Here is a 22,722-nt window from a genome sequence, read left to right as displayed (position 1 = left end):
TTGACATAATACAATATTATTTTATAATTAATATAGGATTTTTCATTTTATTCAAACATAAGCTTAGATTTGTTAAAAAATTGTATGCAATAATTTTTATTTTTTTACAATATATTAATATACACACACAATATATATATACCAGCATATTGATACATCAATATACCTTTAACATTTAAAAGTTCGCAAAATTTAATACAATTAGAGAATATGCAACTTTAGTTGTATTATATTAACCATACATGAATTATATTAAACATGTCAACATTTTAACGGGCACAAAATAATAATTTATGCAGGGAAAACAAAATGGCTAAATAAGTGGAAAATTATAATATAAAATACATAAACTCATTTATTATATTTTGTTACAATTAAATGAATTAATATGTTTATTTTATTCAAACTGAAATAATAATTTTCCATTTTTCACGCTCGAGATCTGGAAAGAAATGAGCAAAACGTCACAATTCCTCAATAAAAGTAGAATACCTACAATTTTTTTTTTAATTTTTCAACTTCGTTATAGAAGTCATCATAAGTTCTGAGTCATACTCAAGATCTGAAATTACACACTTGTAGTATTTTTCAATTTGATGAATATGTGGTATTTGAATTTTACTAATAAAATTAATAGCCATACCCTTTGTTCCAAATCTTCCTGTTCTTCCTATTCTATGAATATAAGTTTCCATGTTTACATTTTGATTTGCTATAGCATCAGATGCATTAGTTATTCTACCTTGATATATATATGGCAAATCAAAATTAATAACTAAGCTTATAGATGGGACATCAATACCCCTAGATAATAGATCTGTGCATATTAAAACTTTTGATATACCTTTTTTAAAATCAGACATTAAAGAATCTCTTGTTTTAGGATCCATACCCATTACATTTGTTTTTTCAACTTTATTTTTTGTAAATCTACTAATTACACTATCTGCACAAATTAGTGTAACATTGTGGTTATTATCTGTCATAAACTGATATAAATTGTATGCTGATTTTTTCGAATTAACAAATATAACACATTGTGATATAGTCATAGAACAATATAATTCAGATAAATAATAATATTTTTGTTCATCATTTTCTGTTATTAAATAATATTGTTTGACACATTTTAGAGTCAAATCTTCTTGTCTTACACTTATTTTTGTTGCTCTTGGCGCAAATTTATCAGCAAAAACCCTTACATTATCATTATATGTAGCAGAAAATAAAAGGATTTGACAAGTTTTTGGTAAAAATCTTTTTATACTTTCAACTTGTGATGACATATTATTTTTAATGTCAATTAAATCATCTGCTTCATCTAACACAAATATTTTTATATTATTAGTGTCAATATATTTTCTTTTTAAAAAATCTAAAGTTTTACCAGGAGTACCAACATATATTTGGAACCCACTAGATTTATTATATTTTTCACATAGTGGAACAGCTAAAAATGTGTTAACATTTAAATATTTTGTAAATTTACCAACTACATCATAATTTTGTTGTGCCAACTCTCTGGTTGGGCATATACAAACTGCTTGCAATGAATACAAAGTTCTATTAATTTTTGATAACATCGCAATTACAAAAGTTAATGTTTTACCAGATCCATTTTGTGATTGTGCGATTAAATTTTTGTTACTATCTAATATGATTGGTAATGCATATGCTTGAATTTTTGATGGTCCAAAAAATTTTAAGTAAGTTAATATTTGTATAAGTTCATTATCAATTTTTAATTCTTCCCATGTATTTTTAGAATGATATAATTTAAAGTCACTTTGTTCCTTTCCGGTTGTTTCCGCATTTTTACCGAAACTCATATATTTATCAGCTAACTTAGCCATATTTGCAGAAATAGATACTCCATTTGTTTTTTTAATAGATTCTTTACTAGATTCTTCGTTATTACTCTTATTATTTCCATCATTTGTTATGTTGATGTTTTCAATTAATGATATAGCTTCTTCTTCAAGAGGTAACTCTTGTTCACAATTTTCAATTTCATAGTCATCATTATCTTCGACTAATTCGCTGTGTTTTTTTTTTATGACATCTTTATTTTCTCCATTTAAGTCACCATTTTTTTTATCATTATTTTCCTTTTCTTTATCCTTTTTATTATCAGCCGATATTCCTGTACCATTATTTTCACTTTCATTTGTTTGATTTACTTTGGATGAGCTTTGGGTACTTTTTTCTTCTGAATTTTCATCTTTTTTCTTATTACCTTGTGTTAATTTTAGTATATCTTCTGGTAACATATTTACACCCTTTCCACCCATCATACTTAACATAGTTTGAAGAACTTTGGGATCATCTTTATTTTTTTGTAAATAAGATAAAAACATACCCATAACGTTTTCATCTTCTTTTTTTTCTGTTGCATCTTCATCTTCTTTCCCATTTTCATCGTTTATTTTTTCGTCATTTTTTTCATTTACTTTTTCGTCGATTTTTTCATTTACTTTTTCATCGATTTTTTCATTTACTTTTTCGTCGACTATTTCCTTTGGGTTTTCTTCTGTTAAACTCATTTTTTATTTGGCTATTTTCAAAAAAAGCAATGTATGAACTTATTTTGTAAATATACTACGCGATTTTATTTTTAATTAATTGTTCTTTTTTGCTCGGTTTTATAAAATTATATTCACTATGTATTAAAGAAATACGAAAAAGAGCTATAATTTGAAGCCCTTATCTTTTTATCACAATTCAAAACGTATAAGTATATATAGATATATCAAATAACCATTTGTACATGTTTATATGGTATAAGGATAACTCAACGCTGCTACATATAGGTACATATAAATTTGACCAAAGCAAAATAATTAGTCTTGGTTTTTCCTTTTTAATGATAACATGAATTATGCTATATATATTTTTTATAGCTTCGGGAAAATAATTAATATTTGATTTGCAGGTTCGTTTTTTTGCAATTTTATTATATCCCTATAACCCAAGTTTTCAAAATTAGCACGAAAATACGGACTTTAAAGTATAAAAAAATAATATATAAAATAAATGAATTTTATACTTGTAATAAAAATGTATCTTTTAATTTTTATTTAAAAAATGCATGTTAATAAAATTTCTAATTCAATAGTTTCATAATTTGTACTGCCAATGTTGTAATTAACATTATTTTTTTAATATATACAAATAGCTATTTAAAAGTAAAAAAATAAAAATAATATGATAGACTTGAAATGTTCAATTGAAAAATATTTTAAAGCCAATTAAAAAATAAACAGAAAAACATTGCAGTGGGAATTCATATTACATATATAGGCCCACATATATGCATATGTATATATAATATTTGGCATGGTGTTTTTTTTCCACACCAACATTTATATAGACTTCAGTGTTTTGAAATATACTATATTTTTTAATTGAATATCTATATATGAAATTAGCTGTATGTTTTTAAAAAATTCCCATTTGAATACCAATAGTTAGTTTTTGTATATTATAAATCTATACATTGAAAAATTAAAAAAATATATTTTTAAAGGAATAATATATTGTCGAAAAATATAAAGCAAAAAATAAATATTTTATCATATGAAATAACATTTTTAATATTTTAAATGTGTCATGATCATAATATGGATAAATATGCTATTAGGTTATAAATAATACTTAGTTCACCATACATGTATGAATATTGTATATTATTTTTTATAATCTATTAAGTTTTTTAAAAGATAAATGATAATAAATTCCAATAAAATTTGTATGGTATATGTACTTAATATAAATCATTGGGAAGGACATATGAAAATGCCATATAATATGAAATTTAAAAAAATATTTTTATACCTTTTTATTTGTTTTAGAATTTTGCCTCTTTAATGTTGTAGTATATATATATATATATATATATATATATCTTTTTTCATTTGCAAATGCAATAATAATAAATTTCAGTGAAAAAGAGAAACGGATGTTACACTTTTTGCATACGCCCTTGAATTATATCTCATAATATTTGCATAGAAGCCCTTGCACATCATATGTACAACATTTTAAGCAAAATATAAGTTTTTTGTAGTGGATATATTTGTTTTGAAATATATTTTTTAAAATCATTTTAAAGAAATATTTTTATATTAATTAAAAGGAATTTATTATGTAGGAAATACCGCCATTTTTTAGTTTTAAGCATTATAATTTTGTTCTACTCTTACAACATATTATATTTTTTTAAAATATAAAAACATGTAATAGTATAATATGCACACAAAAAAATATCACAAGCATTGTTGTGTAACACTAAATTTGGCAACTAATCAAATAAAATTCATATATTTTTTTTACATATTATAAAATATTTTATTATATATATAATTTAAATTAACGTTGCTCATAACATTTGCAACCATTTTTCGTTGTTCTTTTGAACATTGCCAAAAATTAAATAAATTATAAAAGGATAAAAATAAGCATATAAAACATAATAAAAACCAACGAAATTGTAAGGACATTAACATTTGTACTGTTTGCATAAGCCATATAAAAAAATATGCATATAATGCATACCAAAAAATATTTTTGTCCATATTGCTTAATGTGTTCTCTTCGGAAGATTGAAAAACTATTTTGTTAGAATAATCAGGGTTGGCATCGATCCACCATATCATTTTTACTAAAAACCTTAAAAAAAATATATACAGATATTTATGTATGCATGCATAATATAGTAATTATCTACGAAATTAAGTCACCTTTCTTCCTTACCTTCCAGTAATATTTTTAACCAAATAAAAATCCAACGATACTAAAAAAAGAGTTATTGCGAATGTTATAATGAAATCATTTTCCTTAGACTTTTCATTTTGAAATATGAAGGGTCCAATGAAATATCTACAAGTTATAAAATAAAATAAAATAAATGGGATATATATGTGTGCATTTTCCAAAGCAAAAATACCAACAATAATGTTTTCCCCATAAGTTCAAATAAAATATGTAAATTTTGTAGGCAAGTATGATTAAGATATGTCAATGTATATTTTCAAGAAGGGGAATTCAATTTATGTATACAAATATAATATGCGTTTTTGAAGTATGTATATGATTTTTTATAAAAATTATTACAATATTACAGATAGGAGTTTAAAAAAAATATGGGTTAAACACACATATGGGTGTTTCGTTTTTTGCATAAATGTATTAAAATAATCATTTAAGTCATTTTTAATTAATGAATTAGCATTAAAATCATAAGACATATTAATGTTCATATTGTTATCTCTTGATACTGGATCATTAACACTGGTACTTTCATTTTGTTCATTTTCATATACATTGTTTCTATTCATTTTGAGGGAAAGTAATTTGCTAAAACTGCAATTTAAAATATGTTCTCATGGGGTATAAGCTGTACATTTATTTATTTGTCAATATATTCGAGTTTTAATAAAAAATAAGAAAAATAAAAAAATTATAGTATTACTCAAAAATAGGTATATTTTGACGATCTTTAGTATTTTTTAATATTTTATTTTTTTTTTATTCCCTGCTTCAACCTTAAAAATTGTTTTTTTAATTTCCCTTAGAGATATATTTACCCCCTTTACCAAATGTGTATTAAGTGAAATAATATGCTCAATATTATATATAGTTATAAATTTTTTTTCTTATCACTTTAGTAATAAATTAATTATTTTTTTATATGTTATATTTTTTTTTATTGAATTATTATGGTGTTAAAAAAAGTATATATAAATCAAATTTTAATATTAATATATAAGATGTTGCATACATATAATAATATTACATATAAGGAAATAAATCCCTTATATACCACCAGACAAATTTATGACTATAATAAAACAACACAATTATTATATATGTATATATTAGTTTTTTTAATGTATTAAATGGTTGGTATATATAATTAATTATATGAGGGGAGAATAACATATATACTTATATATATAATAACAATAACCTGTTGTGTAATGTTTCGATTTTAAGCATTTCTACATGCTATTAATTTGAAAAATAAAGCATAAAATAATTTATTTTATCCTACTCATTATATATATATTTTGTGCAAAAAAATGTTGGAAAAACAAGAAATGAATAATAACATCAATATAAAATGGTAGCTATAAAATCGAAATAAAAGAAAAACGGATTAAATTTTTTTAAATATTAAAAAAAAAAAAAAAACGTGAATTGGTGACATATTTTATAATTCCGAGTTTTATATCCTGTTCATCGCTTTTGGAAAATGCATTTTATTATAACTTTTTTAATAACCATTTTAAAATTATCAATTTTTTAATAATTCAAGAGTAATGCTATTTTTTGGTAATTCATAGAAAGGGGAAATTATTCTCTTTCGAAATTAATTTTTGTTAGTTAACATATGTAATATAAGTAGGAAAATCCATCTTTTTTTAGTATGATAAAAATATAAAGAACCATATATATTAATGGTCACATTTTTTGTTGTAACTTTATAACAAATTAAAACAATTTTTAAGGAATTATATTATTCCCTATGCTCTTAGAAAAGGCAATAAAATATGATAGAAATAAAAAAACAAAATTAGCAAAATAAAGTAGATATAGTTTATTCGTATTGCATTCATTAGAGAGCGTTTCACAATTGTACTTCTTTCATGGTAACAAAGCAAAGGTAATAAAATTTGTAAAACCAAAAATGAAGGACGATTTAAAGGAATTAAGCAAGTATGAATATACAACAGAATCGGGTAGAGATTCGCAAACGTCGAATTCAGATGACGAAATAGAAGAAGAGATAGATATATATTTAAATAATGTTAATGAAAACCATATAAACAATATTAATACATATCTGATACAATATCCATTGCGCCCTAAATATAGGCCATATAATTTTACAAATAATATTCAAAAGATATATAAATGTAAAAATTATAATAAATTAAAAAATATAAAAAATAATTTCAGTACAGATGAAGATACATATATATTTGAATATAAACTACACGAAAATATAAAAGATGATGTTATTCATGAATCGAATACAACATATAAAGATGAGCAAATTGATAAAAATATAAGTAGGTTAATAAGCACTAGTGTTGTGTGTGAATATATTACTAATTGTATATGCGTATTTCAATATAACGAAATAAAAAAAAAAAAAGAAATATATATGATACCATTAAAACATATTTACCAATTTAAACCATGCTATGATAATATAAAATTTAATTTGAATCATAATTACAAAAATTCAACTCTTGAAGAAGAAGGTGCTAAAGGAGAAATTGATACGGATTCTGAATTGAAGAAAGAACAAAAAATGATAAGGAATGAAGTAGGAGTGAAAAACGAAATAAGTAATTCCCCCAAAGCAGAAGATAATAATAATAATAAAGAAAGAAGTGATAATATAAATAATTTAGTAGATGAAAATTGGGTTAGCATTGGAAATATATTTGAACCAGATTCATGTGAAGCTCATGAAATTATATCGTTGTTTACAAATTTGAAGGTAAATAAAAATATGGTTTTACAGTCAAATAACAATTTTGATGAGGATAGTGTGAATATGAAAAGAGATGATGAAAATATGAATGATGTTGAGGAAATAGAATTTAATAGTGATGGATATTTATATATAAATCAAGTATGTAAATATACCAATGATAATTGGAAAAATTCGTTATGCAAAAATGACAATAATAAAGAACATAAAAATAAAGATATTCATGGAAAAAATAGTGGTAATAATTATAAGAATGCAGAAGACATATATGCAAATTTAAATATGATACATTTATTTTCTTTAACTTTAGATGAACAAATATTAAAAATAATGAGAATGAAAAATGTTCAAAGTTTTAATGAAATTGAAAAAATTATTAAAAAAAGTGTTAATAAAGATCTACTAATAAATGCACTAAAAATGTATTGTGTTAATATATTAGGATTATGGGTAATTAAATCAAAGTATTTATATAAATTTTTAAAATGTAAAGATGAGGAAAACAAAAATGATCCAGAAAAAAAATTAAAAAGTTTTTCTTATGTAGATTATAAAATTAGTGTGCGAAATTTATTACTAGTAATAATATTTAAGCAAGTTGAGCCACTTTTGTTAAAATATATAAATGATAAAAAGGAAAAGAATGATTCTATAGGGATACAAAGTTTTGGTATTGAACAAAAAAATAGTATAAGTGGTAATAATTTGAATAAAAAGATAAACTCATCAATGCCTATAATAATGGAAAATTTTGAAAAAGCAACAAACTTGCCAAATAGTGCACTTTCCGAAATATTCATTCCTTTGTGTGAATATAAATATACTGGATATTTTTTTAAACATAAAATGGATGAAAATTTTGTAGACAGCAATACTGAATTATGCTTATTTTTTAATGAAAAATGGAAAAATAAAATGGTAAAAGTTGCAAAAATTATTCAAACACATAAAAATAGTAAAATTGTTATTAATGATTATAAATTAGATATTAGAACTATAGAAAAAACTATTACAGATTTATTATATAATAGCTGCTTATTTTTTGATGATATATATAATAAAGTAAAAAAGGAACTCAAAAATACAAACATTGATCTACAAACTTTTGAACGAGCTTTAAATAATATTGCAATTAATATAAATAATATATGGCTTTTGCGTATAGATAAACAGAGTGAATTTAACAAATGTAGAAATGCAGTTATTAGTATTTATCAAAATAATCATAATTCGGTTTTGTCCAAAAATGAAATTATTCAGCATACAGAAAAAATTATAAAATCCCCTCTAACCATTCCGGATATATATTTTAGAAATATTTTAAAGGAGTTTTGTGTTCATAAAAATGGAAAATATTTATTTAAGGGAAATGATCAATTGAAGGATGGGGGTACTGATATTTAGACACACATATTTTTGACCTAAATTATATTATTATATATGAAATAAAGATATATGCATGGATTTGGAGTTTTTCATTTTTTTATTGATTTTTTTTTTGTTTTTTTTTCAATTTTTAAACGAATGATAGATATTTGTTCATCAAAATAATTCGGTGATAATAAAATATCACAATAAAACTTCAAAATTTTATATTTTAATATTTTTAAGTATTAGAGCTTTTTAAACCATATTTTTATTCATCGATAGCAAAATTCTTACTTTCTTTTAGCAATTTTTAACATGGTTCGAATTTTATAGTTCCAATATTTATGCTGACCAAAATATGATGTTTTATACACAAATTTACAAAAAACTATAATGATCATAATCATATATATATATATATATAACTTTTATTGTAGAAATACTTTGCGTCTATACATTCTATGTGAGCATCTCTTTACATATAGTATATCGCTTTTTTTGTTTTTTCATCAAAACAATTGCCGTCTTTTTTTTCAGATATTTAAAAATACATATATAAATGAAAACAAATAAAATTCGATATTCTATTGAATAATCTTAAAATATGCAAAAATGTGATTTTCCTATAAACACAAAGTAATCATAAAAAATATTATTATTTTTTATATAGTTTTATTTATTTATTGCTTTAGTAGGCTTATTGTTATGTATATTCCGGCATTAGAATCATACGCATTAATAAAAGGGCTACTAAATATGTGGATGATTATTTTTTGTAAACCGCAATCTATATATTAATAAATGCATACGTTTCGTTAGTATACATATGTTATACTATGTTATATATAATGTGTGTGTAAAGACTATTCTCTAAAGGAATTTTGGGGGATAGATCTATATTAGAGTTTCCTTTATATTTTGCAAAAGTTAAATTATTTTAGCTATGCATCGTGTAAATATTTTCCTAAGTATATGTATACATATATTTGATTTCGTAGTTTGATTGATAATTATTTCTTTTTTTTATACACAAAATGCTTCTTTAATGGTTTTACAAAAGTAAGCATATTTTTATTAATGTGTTTTTTTCTCACTTTTTAAAATATCCAGAAAGGCGTAATAAGAATATTACATTTGAAATAAATATAACACATGTGCATACATGCATATTTACATATATCCAATTTGTGTATAATTATGTTTGGGTGTATTAAATTTTTTATAAATTGATAAAAAATAACATATATATTTTAAGAATATGATGTATTCTCATTGCGAGGAGGAGAATTAAATCCAGCTAAGTTTATTATATTTATGAGCATCCCCATTCGAAATTTTGCATTTTTTGTCAATGTTTTTTTTATATATATTTTGAGAAATTTTTAAATTGTTTTATTTTTTTTACCATAATAGTATTCGCTATTTATTATTTTTACCAGATATATTTTTTGCTTTGTTTTTGATAACCCTGGGAAAACTCTTTCCCTTGCATTTTATATATACTGCCTCAATTTAGTTAAATTTTCATTTCAGTTTGCTTATTTTTTAAATGCATCACATTCGCTTTAATTAAAGAAATTATATTTTTATTTTTTTAAGATTATAAATGCACACGCACACATATATATATACATTTTTTTGTTCGAGATATATATACCTTGCCACCTCTACATCAATAGGAATATAAAAATGCTGACTACATATAATGTAATTTGGAAAAAAGAAGAAGAAAGTGCCAAATTCGAAAAAAGGAATAAAGGGATAAATACTTGTGAAATAAAAGATAAAAAAGAAACAGAAAGTTATGTATCTGATTATGAAGAATTAATAAATGATATAGAAGATTTAATAGAAGAACAACAAATTAATGAAACTGAAAAATTATATAAAGAATCTAAAGCCCCTAATGAAAAATTTAATAAAAAAAATAAATTAAGTATAACTGATTTATCTGCTCAATTATGGTGTGAGCAACAATTAGAATTAGTTTTAACAACAGGTAAAAGAAAAGAAACTGAAGCTATGAAGTTAGGTATAAAAAGACATGAAGTATTAGAAAAAGAAGATCATATAATTATAGATGTTGAAGTAAATACAAGAGAAGAATCATTAGGCTATCGTTTGTTAAATACTATTACACTTTTAGGGCAATTATATGAATGCAAAAAAGTAAGAGAAATATGGGTATTTGGTATAGTTCGAAATTATGTACTTAGAGGGATTATTGATGAACTTCGAATTGAATATGATAGGGTTTCTAAAAGAGAATATTTAATAATATCCGATACAAAAACACGAAAAGAAAAAAAAGAACCAAGTCTAGCACAAAAAAAAACTTCAGCCATACAAGTGCAAACATATTGTTTACTATTGCAGCATTTAAAATGTGGAAAAACTGATTATCAAAAATTATTCGAAATTTATGAATGCGATCCAAATTTTGAATTCACTGATCCAAATTTAGTCAAATATAAGAATTTAACAAATTTAGCTAAAGAAGTTAATAAATTATTTTTAAAATTACCAAAAATTAAAGAAGAAATGGAAATTGTTTATGAGCATCAAGGTGTTGAATTTTCAAGAAATCACATCCCTTATTTTTATGATTCAACATTATATACAATTAATATTCTTTTAGATTATTGGGATGGTAAACGATCTTCTGATGTCGTAGAAGATTCTGATAAATGGAAATGTAAATTTTGTGATTTTGTCAAAAATTGTGTTCGATGCCCATTAGAAAGTTAAACAAAAGTTACAATTTGAATCATATTAAACTATAAAATCATAAAAATAATTTATCATTTGCACAAATGTATTATCTCTATGTGCGCATTTATATATGCACTAAATATATATATATATATATATATCAAAAGAAAATATACCGTAATAAAAATAGTTTTTTTAAAATAATGTTTTAGTGAACATTAGTAATATTTTTTTAAAAGGATCAAAATTATTTATTATTTTGCCTCCGTTATAATTAACCACATGTTTCTATTGGGAAAATACATTTGAGAAAAAAATATTTTTAAAATTACAATTTTTTTGCTTATTCTCAAAAAAAAATTAAAAAGTCTTTAATCACATTTATTTAAAAAAACTTTTACAAAGGACAAAAAAACATGGATATATATATGCAACAGAAAATGTGCACAAATAGTTTACATAAAAAATACGTTAAAATAAAGCGAATGAATAAGTAAGCGCCTTGGGGAAATACTTAAAAATTATGAAACTGAAATTGGTCAATGAGCATCAAATAAATCAAGCTTAATTCCAACTAATTGGCGTCTAAACTAAAAATGTTTTTTCTTTTTTAACTTTTCTCGATGCACAGGCTTTTCTTGTTTTAATTTATTTATGTTACTATACCCATAAAAATGTGCATTTGTTTTTTTTTCACTGCTTTCAAATTTATATACATATTTATACACATTAAAAAATTTTTTGATGGCATGTAAAATAACTCGGTTGAGATTTTCCTCATCCAATTTACTTAAAAAAAAATATGGTGATATGTAATACTCTATATAATTTTTAAAGCATTGGTTATGAAAATAGGTGAAATTGGTATGTAAATAATTTTTTGAAGGGAAATAAATATGATTGTATTGATTTTTTTTATGATTACTGTCATTTATATAACATTTTATAATTTCATTAAATGCATTTGTTCCTTCTTTCCTATCTTTGTAAACAGTTTCTAATGAATAACTAGTTATATTTTCCATGACATTTTCATAATTCTTCGCAAAATTTTCGATATCCTCATTTTTGTATTCTCTGTTTATATCAAGGAATTTCTGTGCATCATATTTATTATTTTCAAAATTGGTGTTATTTCCTTTATTTATGTTAATACTAGGAACATTCTCAGAAAGAGATGAGAAATAAATAGGGTCATTAATATAGCCTACTTTGTTACTTTCGTTTTCTTTCCTTAAATTATACAAAATATCCATCGTTTCATATGGAATACAAAAATTTTTATATAAATTATTATATTCGTTAAAAACATTTTTTTTTCGATTATTATTATTGCAACTTTTTGAATTATAATTGTAATTTACACATGGTTCTATAACAGTTTTATTAAATGTAAAATTTTGATCGAGCATAATTTTTGTCATATTAAAAATATGTTCCAAGCATGGGCTCGAATCCATTATGTCATGATATTTTTTCAAATCGTCACAAATGAATTCATCTGAATGCTCTCCTATGCTATTTTTTTCTTTGGATTTTTCATTGCCTAATATTATCATGCTTATAAATTTGCTCATTTCATTAATATTTGTATCAAGTATATCATAACTAAGATTGTGACATATGCTTTTTTCAGCATCTTGATTAATATTATTAATGTTAAAATTGAAATTATATGTTTGTTCATTTTCTTTTTTTAATGAATTATCCAAATCTACTGATATAGCATCTGTGTAGTAATAGTCGTTATATGCATAGGAATATTTATAATTAAATTTCTCTTTACATAAAAAACAGTAAGATATGTGATAATTGTTTAAATCAAATATTGGAGCTTTTTGGGCATAACTATTATATATATAATTATAAAGCTTATTTTTTATTTCAATAAAGTTTATATCATTTGTTAAATTATTAAACAGAGTAAAATAGCTATCCCGTAAGTAATAAAGAAATATATTGTTAAATGCATTTATTTGTAAAATGTTGTTTCTGCTAAATATATTCACAAAAGAAAAAAATAATGCATTATTATCATCAATTTCATCCTTGAAATTTTCCGATGACATAAAATTTATTAGATTAGAATCTTCTTTATTTTTTTCTTTATAACTATTTTCTATATGTGTATCATCAATTTTGCTTTTTTTCTTTTTTTCTTTTTTTATTTCTCCTTTAATTTTGCTAGTTTCATTTTTTTCTTCTTTGATTTCTTTCTTAATTTTTATTTGTTCACTTTTTTCCAAATGCTGCTCAGTATATATATTGTCTGCAATTTGCATATGATTTTCTTCGTCTTTCACACAATTGTTATCAAAACTATCATTTCCATAATCTGATGACGCTAAAATTTTTTTATATTTTTGTGATGTTGATAAGAGTATATTAAGTGGAGCCAATTTCATGGTCATGTGAAAATCACTTTTTGAGAAAATCATCCATAAATTATTTTGAATGCCAACCTTGTCATTCATTATTCCCACTTCTTTAGTAGTGTAATTATTAATATATAACTCATTCATATTTTTTTCGGCAAATGAAATATTATTATCCTTGATATTATTATTGTTACTGTGATTTATGTAAGAAATGTTAACATTGTTATTGTCGATACACATATTGGGAGTTGAATACATGCTATTAATATTATTTTTCATATCATCTTCATTTTGATATATTTCTTCGATTGGTTTTATTAAAAACGTTTGTATGCTTCTTTGAGGTATCCATGATGGCAATTTAAAATCATCTATTTCTAAGCATTTCATAATATTTTTATACATAGATTCACCATCTATATAATTTAAAAGAACATTATTATCTCCAGATAAAGTATAATAATTAGACAAATAAACATCATATGTATTTTGATTACCATATATAAAATCAAAAAAATTTGTTTCCTTAGTAGCTTCATCAGAATATTTTATATCATTATCAATATTATTTGATTTAGTACTTTTATCATTTATATTTTTATCTTTTTCATTCTCTTTTAAAAAAAGGAATCTATCTATTTCGTTTTTTAGAGACGAAAAATCAAACAAATTTTCTACCCCGTTTTTCTCGATAATAAAGTTTGGATTATTTTCGTTGCTTTTTTTTATATCAACTTCTATGTTAGTTGCCAAATACTGTGCAATGTTTTTTTTCTTTAATTTATCCAAACTAGCATTTAACTCTTCTCTATAATTTTGAATTTCCTCATAATTTATTTGCTCGTTTTCTGTTGAATATTTTTCATGTTTAATATTTAATAAACTGTTATTTAAAATATTTTTTTCTTTTTCACATTTTTCGAATTCTCCATCTTTTTTTAGCATCTCATAATTATATATTTCATTAGGGGCTTGTGTATTCATAATTTTTCGAGTACTTCCAAATTGATTATTAAAATTAAATGAACTACTATTTTTTGTAATTGTATTATTATATAGGTCTTCAAAATATGAGTAATATTTGCACACAAAAAATTCAATTGGTAAATTAATATTATCAAGATAAATATATTTTTTTTTGCTTTTATTATTGTTCAATTTATCCGAATTGCTAATATAATTATAATTTTGTTTATAATGATTTTCTATATGATTTAGTTTATCCAGGCTCGTTGTAAATCTCAATCCACAAGTTTGGCATTGAAATGTTTTGTCTTTGTAATAATATATATATATTTCTTTTAATGAATAAAAATTAATTTTTAACTGATTAATATTTGCAATACCTTCTAAGTCTTTTTGTTCTTTTTCATTTTTTTTGTGTTCATCTTGTAATCTAACAACAAATGAAAGCAACAATAAAACATCGTACATAGATAGGTCATCAATGTATAATAGTTGATTTGATACGTTATTTAATATTCTTTTTCCTAAACTAGTAATTTTATTTTTATCCATTTTTTTTTGAAAAAATAATATGTTTTTTCTATGCGCATCATTCTCATCGTGCATACTACCATTATAAATAGTTTCCCCTTTGTCATTTATTTGAATATTATTATAAGTGTTATATGCATCATTATGGTCATAGTTATTTAGAAAATTGTTAAAACATGCTCTTGTATAATCACAAAAAATATTTTTATTAACAAAAATATCATGAAAATTAATACTACAAAACTTTTTATTTACATATAATAAATCATTATTGTCAAATAAAACACTATTACTACTATTAAAAAAATAATTATATATACTTTTTAATTCTTCAATGTCTTCAATATAATTTTCCATATCTTTAAAATGATCAATACATATATCATTAACATTTAGTGTTTTCCTTTTTAACAACTCAAAATTCTCGTATAATGATTTTTTCAATTTTTTACGGTCAATATCATAGCCATAATTATACTCCTTCAAGAAGTTCCTTTTTTTTGATGCTATAAAATTACTGTATGGTGCATTGTTTATACTGTTTATCGAATTACATTTGTTTAATATATTGTCCTCCATCTTTTCTAACGTTAATTATTTAAGTATGTGTACTTTAATTATAATGATATTAGAATGAGTAGCAAACACACCTATATACAAATTCACGTTTTCTCATATATATATATATATATATATATATATATATATGTAAAAAAAAATACTGAAAAATCCCTGTATATAGGGATAAATCATATATATGTACCTATTTAATAGTAATCTGACAATTATCTAGTTTAATTTCGGCTTAAGATAATAATATGCTGGATTTAATGTGTGAAATTCCCCCTTTTGAATATATCTATATAAAGGGAACATCATTTATATACAATGTTTATGGCCATTCTACGAAAGTATAATTAAAAACTGTACCAAACAATACTCTAACAATTTGCATATAATATTATATATATTTGCTAAAATTGTTTGCAAGTTTTACAAAATAGGAATGATTAAAAATATTATTAAAATTTATGCAAAAGGAAATAAAAATGTACATATTTTAATTTGTATCAAAAAAGATAGGAAAATCACAATTCAAATGTTTTTTTTAATAAGTTTTTAAAAATTACAAATATTGTTCTACTATTTAAAGCATTAAAAAAAAATGAAAGATATGAAACGAATAATTTTTTTTTCATTCCCACCCTTGCATAAAATTAATATAAAATATTCATATATAGTTAGACGCACAAATATTATACATATGTATATAACATAATATGGGGTCCAATAAAAAGGTGGAAACATAAAACTAAAAAAAAAATAATAATTGAGATGAACAATTTTCAATAGTTTTTTTTAAAAAATAAAAATTTAAAAACCAGGAAATATCAAAGGAGTAATAAATATATTATGATATTTCCTCGTGCTTGTTAAAATAAAAAAAAACAGAGTGAAAGAAAATATAATGATAAAAAAAAATACCGAATTGATGAATGGATAAACAAATTATAAAACGAATAATATATAATCGCTAGCACCCTCAAAAAGAAAATCTTATTTAGTCATATATAAAGCTCTCCAACTTAAAAATGACGGATACTAAAAAGGCAAATATTTGCTATTATATTTAGTGTTCTAATTCAACCTTTTTATAACACCTACAACCATAAGAAAAAAAAAAAATATATATATATAATTATTAAAAAATATATATTTATTTTATATTTTTCAAAGAGAAATATTAAAAAGTAGAGAATAAGTATACTAGTATATGTGACCATATATATATACATATTTTATAAACAACAATTTCTCTATACTTTATTCTATAATATACATATGCATATATTTGGTTATATTATGATGAAATAATAAAACTGTACCATTGCGTAGTATGGCATATTCTTCCTTGTTGGGTAAAATTTCCTTTTTCCGTCCATCACAAAATAGTATTTGCACGTGGCCATCATTGTATTTACAATCTATTTGCCCATTAGGAAATCTCAAAAAAAAAATATATATATTCATTTTGAATGATTAAATTTTTATTAATTATGGCATATTTTAATATATAAATATTTTTTTTACTTATTTAATTGGCATTTGCCAGGTATGTTCACTTGATATATTCCTTTATTGACAAATCGAAATAGCTGTAAAATAATGAAGGTAATTAAAGGGACATATCAATATGTAATATATTTGAGGTGAGGAACAATCATATCCATACAAATGTAAGTCTGTGAAAATAATAATTTATACAAAATCGAATAGTGTAATATAAAATTTTATTGATTATTTTTTGGTTCGCCGCCTTTTTTTACCGTATACGAATTAGGGAAGGTGGCTCGATAATCTTTACTCGGATAAAGATAGATGACTATATTAGTAGGGTCTATGATTTTTTTATTTTTGTTTTTTTCAATAATTTTTAAGCCATCATCAAATAATGTTTCCACTTTCCCATCAACAAAAGCTTGTCTATATTTTATTTTTTTTGACGATGAAAAGATAGATTCAATAACATTTTCACAAATATTAAACAATTCATCAAAGTTAAAATTTATTATAAAATTCCAGTGTTTACCAAAAGGGTTTAAGTTATGATCGCTGTTATTAGGTGCTTTATTTTTAGAATCATTTTCATATTTTAAGTTATTCTTATCAAAAAAAATATCATTATTATTATTAAGTTTACTTATATCTTTATTCATATTACTGCTTGAACTCATACTTTCATTCCCTAAATGCTTTGGATATATATTATTTGGTAAATAGACACTAGTGTCACTACTATGCACATTTGAATCATTTGTATATTCACCTTTATTTATATTTTTCTCTATCTTCATTTCGTTTTGGCCTTGAAAATAATTTATTGCATTATCTGATGATTTATTTCCCCTGTTGATTTTATTCATATTGTTTAGATAGTTATTACATGTGCTTAAATTTGTGGTATCAGAATTATCATTTGAAATGGGGATAGATGATTTCGAGTTATTTTCTGTTTTTAGTTGTAAGGTTTTATTATAAGGCATTGATTTTTTTTGTATTTCTTGATCCTTTAAAAATGTATAATTATTGTCATTTTTTTCATCATTACAATTTTCAAAAAAACGGTCTTTAAAATTTTTATAATACTCACTAGCAGCAAGACTCATTTCATCTTCTTGAATTTGTCTCTTATCATTTATTAATTTATCTTTATTTTTATTAATTAAGCATTTCATTTTTTGTAAATTTTTATTTATATATTCTTCCTTTTTTATAGAATCTAAATTTTGTTTTGTTTTATTTTCCTCGTGAATAAATAGTTTATCCAATGTAATTTTTTGTTTATTTTTTTGTTTTCCTCCTTTTCCCTCTCTATCATTATTCAATAGTTTTTTTTTTGTCAATTTTATATCGTGATACCCATCTTCTGTGTTTGAACAATTTTTATAATTTTCAGAATCATTACTAGTATATTCATACATTATGTCTAATTCATTTTGTATGATTTTTTTATTTTGATCATTTATTATTTTTTTAAATTCGTTAGAGTTTTCAGAGCTATCTGTTTTGTCACTATCATTAATTTGGTCTAAATAGTTTAACACTTTTCTAATGTCGTTTTCTTCTCTTTTTTTTTTATGTTCACTACCTTTTATTTTAGACACATTACCTTTTTCCCTGTTTTTTTCTTTCTTTCTATTATTTTCTAAATCACTAGAACATCGATCTTTTTGAACATAGTCATTTCCGGAGTATAATATGTTTTTTTCATTTATATCATTTTCTTTATTATTTCTATCGGTGACATTTTTATCTTTTTCCTTTGCAACTGTTGTGGCTAGCTTCATTATGGTATTCTGCTGATATATCTCCATCTTAGTTCTATATTCATCTGATAATTTTAACTCCATTTTTAATTTGTCGTTTTCAATAGATATGTGTTCTATTTTCTTTTTCAAATTATCTACAATAAATTTATGTTGTTTTTTATCTGTTTCTATTTTTTCTTCTAATTCTTTAATTTTATTTTTAAGAATAGCTACATCATTTTTGAGTTTCCTTTTATTCATTATAATGCTACGTTGTTTTTCTACTTCGTTTTCTATCCTTTTTTTTTCCTTAATCCATTTTTTTTTTTCTTCATCTATAGTTTTGATCATTTTTTTTTTTTCGTCTTCCATTTTGTTTCGCATTTCTTCTCTCTCCAATTCTATTTCAGCACTTTTTGCAATTAATTGATATTCTAACTTTTTTACTTTATCTTGTTCATTTTCAAGTTTTTTAATTTGATTACATAATTCAGCATTTAGCTCTTTTAATATTGTATCATTTTTATATTCTTCTAAAATAACAGGTTGATTTTTTTCCTTTTTTTTATTAGAACTATTTTCATTAATTTTTCTTTTATTTGGTTTGATAATTTTGTCTTTTAATATTGTAACTATTCCCTTTTTTGGAATTATATATTTTTTTTTTGGTGTTTCTTTTACTTTTTCACCTTTTTTTACGTCTTTTTTTTTTTTATCGTCATTATTAATTTCATTCCACGATTCCTCATCATTTAAGTCAACTTGGATACATGTACTATCGTTGTCATAACTACTTTTACATGAATTTTTTTCATAATTATTATATTTTTTATTATTTACCGATTTAGTGTATTCATTATCAATTTTATCTTGTTGGTCTAAAACGGTATCTATCTTTTCGGAATTATAACCAATCTTGTTATTTGATAAATCTAATTGATGCTCAAAATTATTTGCTTTATTTTTTTCATAAATTTTTATGTTATCTTTGCTCTTACTAGTCATTTCATCGTTGCTAAATATTCTTATGCTACTACTAAGTGAATTATTATAGGGACTATTAGTTTGATCCCGTTTCATAAACATATAACTTTCGTTCAAGTTAATATTCCTCTTATTATAACTTGAAAATTTTTCATAAAAACTGGTATCATAATTAACTATAGATGCATTATTACTGTATTTATTTGGAATATTATTTATATTATAATTTGTATCTTTATTTATACTTTCATTAATGTAATTATAATCTGAATCCTTCCTAATAATTTTTTTATTAGATTCATTAATACTGGAATAAAACATAATTTTATCATTTAAATTATCATTTAATATGTTTACAATGTCATTTTCTTGATCATTTAATTTGATTTGGTTTAATTTATATTTTCCCGACAAATTTGCGCTCTTTCTTTTTTGATACAATTCCACTTCTTTATTATTTTCAAATATGCTATCTTTTGAATTAGTTGTATTTAATTTATTGTCTTCATTATCATAATTTTCATAATTATAATCTCCACTCTTAGCTAAAGTGTTCCACGGATATAAATCTGAATCGTTCATATTAAATATGTTTGAATGTGAATCCATATTATCTGATTCGTTATTACTATTAAGTAATTTTACTTTTTTGATAAAACTTTTATTATGTTTTTTAGGGGATCCATCATCATAGAAACAGCTATCTCTTTCAATGGATTCATCATCATTTTCACCTTGGCTAGTTGTCATATGAATTTTATTATTGTCTTTATTCCCCTTTTCGAGCTCCTCATAAATATCTTTAAGCATACATATTTCTTCGTCATTTTTGTCATTTGATTTGCTTATCATACCCTTTAATATTTGAGCCTTAAATTTTTTTTTGTCATTTTCATAAATAATATTATTCAATTCCAAATTTTTTGGATCAATATTTTCCTTTAATTCATGAATTTCATCAGATTCTTTCATATCATTTTGATTTAATTTTTTATCTTCAGATTTATTTATTTGTGTTTTATCAGAACAAAAAAATACGTTTTGTTTTGACTCTTTTTTATTAAATTGTTTTCTTATATTTTTTTCTAAACTCTGAGTGTATTCTAGCTCTCCAAATGTATCGTGTGTCCAATTTTCGTTACAAATCTCATAATAGTCATCTGAATCAGCGCTATCATTTTCCATTCTAGGAATTTTATATATTTTAAATATAATTTAAACTTGAATAAAAGAAAACATTCCCATGTCGACACACAAAAAAAATCATAATAATATGCAATATAATTGCATAACGAGTAATATCATTTTAGCCTATTATTTTTCGACAGTATTTTTTAAAGGATTATTATTTTACTGATTTTTGTTTAATTATTTTGTGATAATTATTATATTATTGATATTATTTTATGAGCAAATAGTTTTGAAAAATAACGCATATAACATTTAAAAATACTCCTATTCTTAGGCCTATTTTTATTAATTTTATATTTTTCTCGTATATATGTGTATTATATATATATATATTACAAATTTACAAATGGAAATAAAGAGAAAAATACTTATTTATAATAAAGACAAAATATTAATTCAATGAATACAAAAAATAAATAAAATGATAGAATAGAATCTCATTAACTCTAATAAATAAAAGATTATTATAATTCATAAAATATGTAATTTCAATCTCGCGTTTGTCTTATGATTATAAAGAAAATATTTTCATAAAAATCGATGGCTTTTTTCATTAAAAATGATGTTACAAAAAAAAAGAATTAAAAAAAATTAATAAAGCAAAATACCATGAAAAGTCATTATAATATAGTGTATAAAAAATATGTATCAAATCGATACTTCTGAATATTGCAAGAATACGTATATTTTTTAATGCAATTTAAGAAACGAGATCCCCAAGCTTGTTAGTGAACAAGCATGACAATTTGCTCGTATTATGATTTATTTTAAAATCGAACAAATTAATTGGTTATATTAAAAAATAAAAAAATTAATAAAATTAGTCTTTATTGACAAAAGGAAACAAAATTAAATATTACTTTATATATATTTAAATTGTGTACACTTAAAATGTATACCATAATATACAACAAAAAAAACAATACATGTAATCAAGCATAATATACACTATTTTATTTACAATAAAAATTAATAAATAGTTATTTGACATGCTTTAGCAAAATAATAGCACATTATTACAATTATCTGGCGTTAAGTTTTTCAAAATTTTGTTCTAAGCTTCTTAGCAACTATTAAGTATACAATATTTGAATGCCCACAAATTACCTAATTTAAAATTGTGCGCAAGTATACAAAATATATATGAAGGTTGAATGAATCTAATACTCTACTTTTATTAAATGAATACATCTATACATGAAGTAGCATCGTTTATGTATTATTTATTTTCAAAACCAAATTAATTTGACGAAAAAAATGTTTTATATGTATTATTAAA

General features: G+C 22.5%; 6 protein-coding genes across 6 annotated transcripts; 2 read left to right on the top strand and 4 right to left on the bottom strand.

Moving 5' to 3' along the window:
* Positions 1-506: 506 nt before the first annotated feature.
* PBANKA_1322700 (ATP-dependent RNA helicase DBP5, putative) lies at positions 507-2,543 on the bottom strand (the record flags this gene model as incomplete). The annotated part of the gene is made up of 1 exon (XM_034566820.1): positions 507-2,543. One exon carries the CDS (start codon positions 2,541-2,543, stop codon positions 507-509), a length of 2,037 nt encoding a protein of 678 aa, XP_034423379.1.
* Positions 2,544-4,328: 1,785 nt separating this feature from the next.
* PBANKA_1322600 (golgi apparatus membrane protein TVP23, putative) lies at positions 4,329-5,336 on the bottom strand (the record flags this gene model as incomplete). The annotated part of the gene is made up of 3 exons (XM_034566819.1): positions 4,329-4,668; positions 4,753-4,878; positions 5,113-5,336. The coding sequence occupies 3 exons, from the start codon at positions 5,334-5,336 to the stop codon at positions 4,329-4,331; spliced, it is 690 nt and encodes a 229-aa protein (XP_034423378.1).
* Positions 5,337-6,688: 1,352 nt separating this feature from the next.
* Positions 6,689-8,908, top strand: PBANKA_1322500 (DNA-directed RNA polymerase III subunit RPC5, putative; the record flags this gene model as incomplete). Its single annotated transcript, XM_034566817.1, has 1 exon — positions 6,689-8,908. One exon carries the CDS (start codon positions 6,689-6,691, stop codon positions 8,906-8,908), a length of 2,220 nt encoding a protein of 739 aa, XP_034423377.1.
* Positions 8,909-10,561: 1,653 nt separating this feature from the next.
* Positions 10,562-11,620, top strand: PBANKA_1322400 (exonuclease V, mitochondrial, putative; the record flags this gene model as incomplete). The annotated part of the gene is made up of 1 exon (XM_034566816.1): positions 10,562-11,620. The coding sequence occupies one exon, from the start codon at positions 10,562-10,564 to the stop codon at positions 11,618-11,620; it is 1,059 nt and encodes a 352-aa protein (XP_034423376.1).
* Positions 11,621-12,174: 554 nt separating this feature from the next.
* PBANKA_1322300 (zinc finger protein, putative) lies at positions 12,175-16,038 on the bottom strand (the record flags this gene model as incomplete). The annotated part of the gene is made up of 1 exon (XM_034566815.1): positions 12,175-16,038. One exon carries the CDS (start codon positions 16,036-16,038, stop codon positions 12,175-12,177), a length of 3,864 nt encoding a protein of 1,287 aa, XP_034423375.1.
* A 1,059-nt stretch (positions 16,039-17,097) lies between these two features.
* PBANKA_1322200 (spindle assembly abnormal protein 4, putative) lies at positions 17,098-21,437 on the bottom strand (the record flags this gene model as incomplete). Its single annotated transcript, XM_034566814.1, has 4 exons — positions 17,098-17,120; positions 17,346-17,464; positions 17,551-17,615; positions 17,787-21,437. 4 exons carry the CDS (start codon positions 21,435-21,437, stop codon positions 17,098-17,100), a joined length of 3,858 nt encoding a protein of 1,285 aa, XP_034423374.1.
* Positions 21,438-22,722: the final 1,285 nt, after the last annotated feature.

The sequence above is a fragment of the Plasmodium berghei genome (genome assembly GCF_900002375.2).
Source record: "Plasmodium berghei ANKA genome assembly, chromosome: 13".
NCBI lineage: Eukaryota > Apicomplexa > Aconoidasida > Haemosporida > Plasmodiidae > Plasmodium > Plasmodium berghei.
Note: the sequence above shows the minus strand (reverse complement) of the source record. Positions and strands in the feature narration are given on the sequence as shown.